General features: G+C 44.0%; 1 protein-coding gene across 7 annotated transcripts in view; it reads left to right on the top strand.

Annotated features, from left to right (window-relative positions):
• The first annotated feature begins 259 nt into the window (after positions 1 to 259).
• SOBP (sine oculis binding protein homolog) overlaps positions 260 to 11,450 on the top strand; it is a 162,565-nt gene continuing 151,374 nt past the window's right edge. For 5 of the 7 annotated variants that reach the window (XM_072831872.1, XM_072831873.1, XM_072831878.1 and 2 more), the window contains exon 1: positions 262 to 472. In XM_072831872.1, the coding sequence (XP_072687973.1) occupies positions 377 to 472 (96 nt within the window). In that variant the 5' untranslated portion in view covers positions 262 to 376. Of the gene's footprint in view, positions 473 to 3,108; positions 3,226 to 11,450 lie in introns of those variants that run through there. The other 2 variants (XM_072831874.1, XM_072831879.1) reach the window with 2 other exon arrangements.

The raw sequence follows: 11,450 nt of genomic DNA, 5'->3' as shown, positions 1-11,450 counted from the left end.
GCAGCGGCGGCGGCGGCGGCGGCGGCGGCGGCGGCGGCAGCGGGAGCAGGAGCGGCGGCGGCGGCGGCATCCCCGAGCCTCCTCGAGCTACCTTTCCCGGTGACGGCCACTGACGCCCTCCGCCGCTAGAAGACACCCCGCTTCTCCGGCGCCCGCCCCCCCGCCCCCGGGCCCCAGCCCCAGCCCCGCCAGCACCGCTACCTCCGCCGGCGTTGCCTCCATCAGCACCACCTCCGCCGCCACCGCCACCGCCACCGCCACCGCCGCCTCCGCCTCCGCCTCCGCCGCCGCCGCCACCGCCGCCGCCGCCGCCACCGCCACCACCGCCGGCGGCGGCAGCAGCCATTTCATCTCCGCCGAAGCCAGACACAAAAACATGGCAGAAATGGAGAAAGAAGGGAGACCTCCGGAAAATAAAAGGAGCAGGAAGCCGGCTCACCCGGTGAAAAGGGAGATCAACGAGGAGATGAAGGTACGTGCGGACTGCGGGGCCCGGGAGGCCGAGCTCCTTCTCCCGCGCGCTCCCCCTGGGCCGCGGTGGGGTTTGGGGAGGGGGCCGGGGAGCGCCTGTCAGTGCCCGCAGGATGCCCTGGGAGCCTCAGCTCCTCCTCCAGGTGCAGAGCCGAGGCCAACTCGCGGGCTGCATCCCCGGGATCTGCCTCCCTCCGGCGCGACGGGGGTGGGGGGTGGGGGCGGCCGGGGAGCCGCAGACGCTTCGACCTCCTGCACCCCGGGTTGGCACCGGCGCGTCCCGGCGGGAGGCTCCCCCAGGCGGCGGGGGAGTGGCCCCCTCCCCTCCCTCGGGGAGCCGCGCCGCGCGGGTCCCTCCAAAGTTAGGGAGCTGCGGGGCCGAGGAGCCCCGGAGCGCTCGGTGCCACCCTTCCCGCCAGGCGCCCCGGCCGCGCGCGCCCCGGGCTAGGCGGCTGCGAGGCCGTCGCGAGGCTGTCAGCGGCGCGGCCCGAGCGGCCCGGGCGGCGGGGTCGGGGGCTTGGGTACCGCGTCCACGGCCGCTCCTCGCGCTCGGCTGCCGCCGCCTCCCGCCCGCGTCCGCGCGCTCCGCTCCCGAGGCGCGCAGCCCGGGGCCAGCCCGGCCGGCCGGAGGGGCGGCCCTGCGGAGCGCCTGCCCATTGTTCGGGGAGGCCGGCCCGGAGTCCCGGCGGCGAGGCCGGGCGCCCCGCCAGGCCAGCGGTGCTCGGAGGTGGCGAGCGCAGCAGCCTGGCGCTCCAGCTGTTCGCGTCGGGAGCGATTGCACAAGAGCACCGCTCAGCTCCGGACACCCCCCCCACCCCCCCCACTTATTTTCCATGAAGTTGAAGCTTTTGCCTGGCGAGGATTTCATTCTGTGTTGATTTCCACGAGTCTCCCTGGATTTAACACACACACACACACACACACACACACCCCAAACCAAAACCAACAATCGTGTTTTTCCTTTTGTGAATTACAAGCAAGTAGCAGTTTTCAAGGCGGGGGCTGGGGGGGGGGGACTTCAGTGTTTCATTCAGCAGCCGTCCTGGTGTTCCCCCCACCCCCACCCCCACCCCCCATCTTCCGCATAGAATCCTTAACCCTGCCAACTAGACTTGGTCAGCTTGGCAAAGTTTGCGTTTAAAAGACGGACTGGATGAAGATGGCACGCGAGTGGATCGAATTTATTGCGTTTTGACGCTTTCTTGTTCAGGACGAGCATCTTCTGGGAGAGTGCCTTCTGTGAGAACCCCTGTTTAGAAAGGGGCACATGGGTCACACTTGCTGTATGAGTAAGTGCCGCCTAGGTGCATCTGTTTGGCTTCCCTTTCCCCCAGAAAATGTCTGTGGCGTTTGGAGATTACGGAGTTTTTATTTCTGGGTGAGGAACTTAGTGCCTGAAAGCATGAGGTGGTGCAGCACCAGTCCGACGAGAGTTGAGGGAGATTTGCCTTGGAAATCAGTGCCATTCCTTGTGATGGAAACCACCATTGAATTCAATAATCGTTTTTTAGAAAGAGAGACCAGTCGGAGTTTTTGTTGTCTTACAATGGGGGTGGAATTCGAACAGTCTACAATAACCATTCTTTCTCACTTACCCTTCCCTCCTGTCCTGCATTTCCAGATTACTTTTCCATTTCATTTCAAATTGGGGGTGGAGAGAGAGGAGAGAAGTGAAGCCACTAGGAAATCACCGTGTGCACTGGCCCTTTAAAGCACTGCCTAATGTGATCTATATGGATGGCAGCTTTTAAGTTTCATAGGTTCTAGAATTACAAATTAGCTAATTTTAATCAAAACATGTGAAATGTTATCCCGGCTGGATATAAAGGCTGACTGTGCTCAATGCTTGGGGCTCGCGTTGTTGACTTTGGCTGCGGGCGCACTCCGTGGTTTGGGAGATAGTTGTCCTTCTACAGTATAACAGATGTTTGTCTGAACTGGTGAGGAAGAAACAAAAACAACATTGTGTGAAGGGGAAAAATTACACAATTTTTAGCCAATGCTGCAGGACTAAGTATGGAATTAACCTTCGTGCACAGAATTTCCTCTTTTTTTAAAATGTTATTTTTCTTCCAAATCACCACCTACCATTTGAAGTTTTAGCCCTCATCGTTTCTGTGCAGAGTGTAGCGTTAAAAAAGAAGTTGTGCGCAGCAAATAATTCGGTTGCCTGGAGGACTGGGATTTTCTGTCTGGTTTGGACCAACGTACGAGAGATCCCGGCGGAAATCTTCAGACATGTCAGTGCACACCATGCCAATATGCATGAATTCCCTCTACTAGAGGAATTGTTTTGTAGATATTCCTCTGATATAATAGCACCCAGAGTCCTCATCTGAAAAGTAATTTCTCAAAGTCAAACGGTCGGAAGGGTCATTTTGAACTCATTAATATTTTTTGGGTTTTAATATTAATAACCACATCAATAAACCCCTCCTCGAGCCTCATTGTATTATTACCCCGAACCTGAAGCGTAGAGTGACATAACAAGTTGGTTGCCCTGTATTAAAATATGTGCAACAAAATGTCACCGAGAACACAATGTGGCCTTGTGCAGCTTCATATCGGTGCCGCTGGAGCTGCCTGGCTGTGTTTGCCTTCATCTGAACGGCTTTCATCTGGACCAGTGTAAACTAAACCCTGGTAAGTAATCACTGCCCGGCAGAAAGAAAGGAATGTATACAGCTAGCACGGCCTAAGCTGTAAAAACGGAAACCTGAACCCCCACCGAGGATCACATATCAAGGCTTGAAGGTAGGGGAAATGAAAGGGGGAAAGAGGAGAGAGCGAATGGAAAAGTCAGCCTGGGAAGTGGAGAATCAGGAGGAGGCCCCCCTAAGGGAGATTTGGCTCAGGGATTAGGGAATTTTATCATGGTGTACAGTGACCTACTCAGGTTTCAACACTGGTTGGATCAAGTTGCTTCTCTGTGAGCTGAAAGAAAAAGGACTGGTGTGTATGTGATTTTTTTTTTTTTTCCCCTTCGGGTAATAGAAAGGACATTGGTACAAGTGTCTATTTTAAGTACAGCAAATGCAGGGCACTGAGAATGAGCAACAGAATCACCTCATCATGAGGCTTTCTCCAAGATCTCCTGATTGAGATACTTACATATTTATTTAAAAACGGCTGGAGAAGACAAACTGGCTGAGGTTTAGCTGACACCAGTAATGGCATTGGAGATTGTCTTCATGTGGCTGCGAGCTAATGTTGGTGGCTGTTTCACTAGATCAGATATTGAGTTACATTTTCGTTATCACTGGTTTAATGTGCATGGCAGTTGTAACAAATTTAAATTTGATACAATATAATTTTGTGTGTGAAAAGTACATGACTTGGCATAGCTTGCTTATAGTGTAGTGAAAATATCTTCAAGTAGAAATGCTTGTCTCATTACGACCTTTACAATGTTTCCTTATCTTTCCTTTTCTTCTTCCTCCTTCATCCTGGTTTTTCTTGATTAAGGAGCCTTCTTACTTTGCTGTATTTACAATAAGTATGCATTATTTAATTGGTGACCAGTAGAGACGGTTTAAAAAAAAAAATTAGATGGTGAGGCAATTTACATTTTGACTATTTTTGGTTTCTAAAGTGAATACTGTGATTGTATCTAATGAAGACATATTAGTCTTCAGTATACCATTAGCTAATACGTATCATAATAAATGGATCTTAGGAGGGACTCCGAACGTATAGAAGGGCTAATTCATTTCAGGAGTTCATCTAGAGCATGGCAGATATAATATAAAAACTAGTTTGTACTATAGAGTGCATAAATGCAAATATGTGTTATGTGTAAATATAGTTGTACCTAAGGGTATGTATTTCTGCACACATAGACCTTAGTGAATATGATTAGTGGCTACCAAAGAGTAATGCAACTCAAAAAGCCTACACTATGAGTAGAGATAATGAGTCAGATTTTTATCTCTGAAAGTGCTTTAACAAAACCAGTGTGATTAGATCAAGCACTCTGCCCTGGAAACTTTCCTAAACAAACCATAATTAATGCATTTACAATGTTACCTCTTTATCAATTGTTAAACTACAGGATAATCCATGTTAAATGTCTTAGGGTCTCCTTCACTGAAGAACTTTTCTGTCTATAAATATTCCCGGTAAGTAATTTGTACCTAAAATTATGCTTCAGTCCTGATGCCTAGAGTTAGAGTCACGCACATCTGTTAGAGTTTAGTAGTAAACTCACCACAAGATTTGCTAATTTGGTTTCTGATGGTCTCCATTTGGCATTGAAAATGACCTGTGTCAACTGCATAGACAATAAAACAAGTTGCAGAGCCAAGCTGGTGAGTGCAGTGAGATAAATAGGTTTCCATTAAGAAAAAAAGAGAGAGAGAGAGAAATCACAGCCTGGAAAAGTCAGCATGTTCAAGGTTGAAATCAGCTCATTCCTAAAACAGGTATATTTTAGGTTTTGCTCTGAAACTCCATCCTGATGTCAGACACAGTTAAATCTCAGGAACCTAGAAAGTGGGCTCAGGACATAATTCACAAATTATGTCAGACCTCTCTGCCAAGTGGTGGCCTCAGGTGTGCCACGTGGCAGGGCTGGGGACTACTGTCAGCTGGGACATGGTCCTTACTCCTTGGAAGCTGGGATAGGGTATTCCTGGGCCCACCAGCTCTGTCCTCCACGTTGCTCTCCGTTGTCCTGCTCAGGGCTCCAGTCCAAACCCATTAAGAGATAGTGGGGGCGGGAGGGCGCATGGAGAGCTATGAATTCTGCTCAGTTCAAACCAGGGTTTTCTGAAAAGAGTCTCTTTCTCCGTCCGGGAACCTGTGAGTGCGACAGAGCAAGATTCTCCAAGCCTTATACAACTCGCAGGTTCCAGAGACGAGGAAATGGAAAGGAACCACTCCACTTCCTCCTGAATCTGAAATAAACATTTGAACTAGAAGAAAATGAGTCTGACAGACTCATTCCCTTCTGCGTTTCCTGCCTCTGTGCTTGCCAAGCACTGCTCTGGGAAGCCAAGCCCTACTCTCCTTGTGTGAAAGACAGACTCATAGAAACCAAGAGGTAACAGAGTTTTTAAAGGAAAGTCAAAAACGGCCTCAAAAAAAGGGGCAAATATCAGTGAGCACAAGTGATTGTCTGAAAAAAGGAGAGTTGTAGGGAGAGCTAGTGTCATTTTAAGGTGACCATACTTTTTGTACCTTCTAGGTAAGTGTCTTTTTCATTAAGAGTCTTTACGTGTCTGTCTCTCTTTAAAAAAATAAAAAAAATTATTAGAAGTAGTAGAGAGCAGAACATTTAAAAAGCTCTGAAGTCTCAGACTTCCTCTTGTGGAATGGGAAGTCAGCCACACTTATACTCTCCAGCTAATAAGATTATTGAATATTTTCCTAAAAGAGAAGGGATAGTACTGGGTAGGATGAGAGGAAAAAAATACTTTGTTTTTGATGGTGCCAGTTGAAACATGTAAACAGACATGAAAGAATGTGGTGAGTGAGATTTGCTGAATGTATATTTTAGGATCTGTAGACTGATAGGTATTAGTATCTCTTATATAACCAAAGGGTTGTGGAACTCTCCTGTTTTAAGGCCAGTGGCTTTGGCAGGGACAGAAAAACAATGTAACAAGTCCTGGTGATTTTTAGGGCAGTTCTGCGCAGCTGTGATTGGACACAGCTGCACAGAGCTGCACACCTGCCTCGCTTGCCACAATGTTAGCCTCAGGGCTGGAATCCACAATTTCGCAGCGTTTGACCTTCTTTAGGACATTTGATGTCCTGGGCACAGATTAATATGTGGGGACATAATTGTCTGCTCTATGTCACAATAAGACAGTAAAGCAACATAGGTTTATATGTGGTTTATATGTGGAAACACACAATTTTGGTTCCATATGCCAGTTAGACAGCCATCCCATTTAGAATATATCAATGAGAGAACAAACAAGACTTTCTCCTCAGGCCTGCTCCAGGCCAGAGCTGGATTTTAGCGTTACCATGTGCCTTCTGCCCTTACGACTGCGTTGTAATCATGGTGGTGTGGCCGAGAACAATGCTGCAAAATGATCCAAATGGAGTGCAGTGTCCATCTCTAAAAGATTTCAAGCTAAAAGGCTGTAATTCAGGTAAAAACATCGGGGCTCCATGGGTACAAATCTAGTACAAATCTAGCTGCTCTTATCATTCCATGCATGTGGATAGCCTTCTAATGGGTCATCTGTGGGGTGTGGCTCGTCCTTAGGATACCATCTGATCAGTGGGATCATGAATGTGGAAATACTTTGTAACCTGTAAAAAGCTCTTCCAGTATTTCTTTTGCACTATATAAGTTTTGCCTTCCGACCTTCCTTCGGAACTCTAGACTCATAAGGGTCTGTGTTAAGACAGATGACTTAGCCTCAACCTTAGGCCAGATGTGGGGATAGAGCTAGAAATTGACTTCTAATCAAGTTCGGCAAAAGAAACCACCTCTTTTCTGCAGATTGCTCTCTCACCCCCTTTTAAAATCTCAATTAGCGCATTCGTGGCCGCTTGATAGAAATCTACCTCGGAACACATGGAGGTGAAAAGGGAGGTAAAATATTTTCCAAAAATAACCATCAATCTATCGTTCATAATCTTAACCAGCAGAGATACTAGCATTTTTTTTTTTTGGTAAATTGTTTAGGATTGGGGGTTTCCTTTTCCTTTGAAAGTATTGCTCATAGGCTTCACTTTCATGGACAATGTGTCAGAATGTTTTGAAGTTAAGTCGTGTAACTGGCAGATCCTTTTTATTGTCATTAGGACTGTGAATGTGGCTGACATGGTTGTCTTTAAGAAGACTATGTGTTAATTAATTTCTAATTAAAATGATTTTTTAATTTTTATAAGGATACGTGGACACAATAGAAGTGGTTGAGGAAGCAATACAAATAAGCTAAAAGAAAAACAAAGCCTATAATTTTCCCACCCAGACACAGTTACTATCAACATTTTGATATATGTCTTTTAATGCCCTTTTCTATGTGTGATATAGTTTTTTTTAAAACAAAAATGGTCTTCTAATATACTAACCTTCCTTTTTTTTTTTTTCTAACCTTCCTTTAAAAACTTAATATATTGTTAATAGCTTTTCATGGCAGTAAAAATTTATCTACAGTATATATTTTAGTGGCAAAATAGTATTCCATTTTAGTCATTCCCTGACTAAACTGTAATTTATTTAACCAGATTTCTATTGTTTGGCATATAGTTTGTTTCTAAGAAAAAAACACCAAGATAAACATTCCTGAACATGCATATTTTTGCACACATCTCCTTAGAATAGTTCCTTCAGTGCTGAGAAATAAAATCGCTGAATCAAAGGGTATGTACATTTTCAAAGACTTTTACTGCATGCAGTCAAATAACCTTTTCTAAAATTTGTATGGAATTTCCAATACTAGGAGGCTGCTTATTAACACTGGATATTACAGTTCTTTTAACTTGTACTTATTTTATTTTATTTTATTTTATTTTATTTTATTTTATTTTATTTTATTTATTTATGATAGTCACACAGAGAGAGAGATAGAGGCAGAGACACAGGCAGAGGGAGAAGCAGGCTCCATGCACCTGGAGCCCGACGTGGGATTCGATCCCGGGTCTCCAGGATTGCGCCCTGGGCCAAAGGCAGGCGCTAAACCGCTGCGCCACCCAGGGATCCCAACTTGTACATATTTATTATGAGAATCAGTTTCCCTGAAATTTGTTTGATCGTTTCTCTGTATTCACGCACTTAAAAAATATTTGCGAACCAAATGTACTAGCACATTGACTGAGTATATTCCAAGTGCTAGGCATTGTCCTAGTGAGGCATGGGGGAAATAAAAGGTTTCTGCCCTCAGGTACCTTAAGATATATTTGGGAAGGCAACAATACTAAAACCAGGACTTGGAGAGAAAATTGGAATTATGATTGTGGGGCGAGAGAGGACAGGGCTTTTCCCTCATTTGAATGAATGATTGGGAGCTCTCTGAAAAACTTTCTGCTCTCTTGGTTAGGATACAAAGTTGAAAACATGTCATCATTCAGTTTTATGAGGACTGGTAAGAAAGAAATGAGTGATACTGACCTATATTTTAACCTACCTATGTTTTAAAGATTAATTATGAATTTATTTTTTAAAGATTTTATTTATTTATTCATAGGAGACAGAGAGGCAGAGACATAGGCAGAGGGAGAAGCAGGCTCCCTATGGGGAGCTCGACGCAAGACTCAATCCCAGGGCCCCGGGATCACACCCTGAGCTGAAGGCAGATGCTCAACCACTGAGCCACCCAGGCTTCCCTAAAGATTTATTTTTTGATTGGGGGGGGGGGCAATGAGCACAAGTGTTTGAGGGAGGGGCAGAAGGAGAGGGAAAGAGAATCCTAAACCAACTCTGCACTGAGCATGACTGGGGGTTCAATACCATCATGACTCCTGTAGAGACCAGGAGTCGGACGCTTAACTGTGCCACCCAGGCGCCCTGGTACCTACCTATATTTTAAAATCTGTTTGGTGTTTTCACAATAAAATCATTAGTCCTTTTTGAAGACTTTGAAGCGCTTGCGTTTCAGAAGTATTGTGAGAATTTGTAATTATTGCAATTTTCCAAGTGTCTTGAAATCAACTCTTTTTTACCAGTAAAATGCTCAATGAAAAATCATTTAGACTGAACTTTGACATTTGTACAGTACCTCCAGGCAAATAAGGAGAGAATCTAATGAATGTCCTGGGAATTAAGTTTCAATAAAAATAAGTTTTGCCAATATCAAAAGAACTCAGAAGGAATGGGGAAATTGTAAAATTTCCAGCCTTTCCATCATCTTCTGTGACCTATTTTTTTTTTTTTTTAATTCTAGGAAGAGCTCATGCTTTCAAACTGAATGTTAGGAATGTCTTTTTTCCTTAGGAGCTCTGGAAGTGAGAGAGAGGGATTGGAGAGGGCAAGGAAGAAGTATAGGGGTAGATATTAAAAGTACAAAGCAATTAGAGGCTTCTGGGTGGCTCAGTCAGTTTAGCGTCTGACTCTTGATTTTGGCTCAGGTCAGAATCTCAGGGTTGTGAGATGGAGCCCCCCATGTCAGCTCTCTGCTCCATGAGGTGTCCGTTTCTCTCCCTCTGCCCCTCCTCCTGCTAATGCAACCTCTCTAAAGAAGTATATAAAATCTTAAATAAAAGTACAAAGCAATCAGAATCAGATGCAATGCCTCAAAAATTATAAAATGGGAATATTACATTTTAACAGTGAATTTTGAACATCACCTCCCCAACAGTACAAATAATTAAGCAGAATGGAGGCCAGTGATCAAATCCAAGAGCAAGTAAAGTGAAGTTTTAACATAGGTAGATAGAGACCCTAGTGGGAAAGCTCTTTATATGTGAGGTTGACATCCTGTGTAGTATGATTTCTTTGCAACTCTTTGGTTGCCACAATAATGTAGTTTCTTTGAAATTGCTGACACATTGGTGGAATTGATTATAGAAAGAGCACTGGTACAAGAATCAGAAGATCAGTGTTTTTCTTCTGACTTTATTGGGTGATGTCTCATGCCTGTCATTTACCTTCTGGATGCTCTCATTTTCTGTTGTAAAATGAGGGTATCATATAGGTTCACCAGAAGTTTATTGTGGAAATCAAATACCCAACTTACAGGGTTATTGAAAGGAAGAAGAGAGTTAAAGGATGTGGAAACACTGTAAAGTGCTGTAAGAGTGTTAGACATTATCATTATAATTATAGTGACCTATTTTCCAAACCCAAATTGGACCACATGGTATGAGAGAGAATTTTTGTGCCACTTCCAAGGGTGAGAGGCAGTCTGCAAAATGCGATTCAGATGCCAGAATATGGAAATTTCTGGCACAATTTTGATGGTTTATGGGAGCAATGATAAAATATTTGAAATAGTAACTGTTCAGTAAAAGTTATGATGTACGGTCACGATAATAATGATATTTCTTTGCAAGAGGTACTTAATTTCTTGTGTAAGAAGTTCTTTGATTTCACAAAATCTTACTTATGGGAGGGACCTTAAGGGACTTCAGTTTCCCACCCCGTTTCTAGACATTTGCTGGGTGAAGATTTGGGGGGAAACAAATTTCACTACCTCCCTTGGTACAGTAACTTGTCTTATTATTGGCCGTCTTTACCTCCAAAATCTCTGCAGTTTAACTCTTACCAGCTTTAAAAAAACATAACATACATGAGAAACTTTTGTAGGAAACGAATACTTTTTTCTAAAGATTTTATTTATTTATTCATGAGAATACACAGAGAGGGGAGAGAGAGAGAGAGAGAGAGAGAGACAGAGACACAGGCAGAAGGAGAAGCAGGCTCCATGCGGGGAGCCTGACGTGGGACTTGATCCCGGGTCTCCAGGATCACGCCCTGGGCTGAAGGCAGTGCTAAACCGTTGAGCCACCCAGGCTGCCCTGGAATAATTTTTTTTAATAAAAAACTCCTTTTTTAAGGGTAATAATAATAATAATAAAAAAGTGGAAAAAACAACTGCTGGAATTTTCTACCAGAAGGATTTAAAAACCCTTATGGGTCATAAACATTAAATTCATTTCTCCTAGAATATGTTATGTTTCTTGATGATAACTGCAAAAATCCATTTCATTTCCTTTGGCTTAGTACCATAATGAGCCCATATGATATCTAGCATCAAATTCTACCTAGCAATTAAAAATCTTAAATTATCTATTCCTTGGGGTTCTTCGATTTCTGAATACAGTAGTGTATAAGACAGAATAGTCTATGTCTCATGCTACAGGAAACTTTTGTGTTCATCTTCTCTTTTTTTCCTATTCTCCTTTCATGAAAGATTTGAGATTTATGGCTTGAAGGTTTATAAGCCTTTTGTTTTCTGCTTTTGCAGTCATATATCAAAGCTATTAAGGTGTTTATTTTTATTTTCACTGACAAGAAAGGGAATGTTTTAGAGTTTATTTTCATTGACATTTATAGTAACTTGAAAACCATGGAATAGATC

Source organism: Canis lupus, chromosome 7 (genome assembly GCF_048164855.1).
Source record: "Canis lupus baileyi chromosome 7, mCanLup2.hap1, whole genome shotgun sequence".
NCBI lineage: Eukaryota > Metazoa > Chordata > Mammalia > Carnivora > Canidae > Canis > Canis lupus.
Note: the sequence above shows the minus strand (reverse complement) of the source record. Positions and strands in the feature narration are given on the sequence as shown.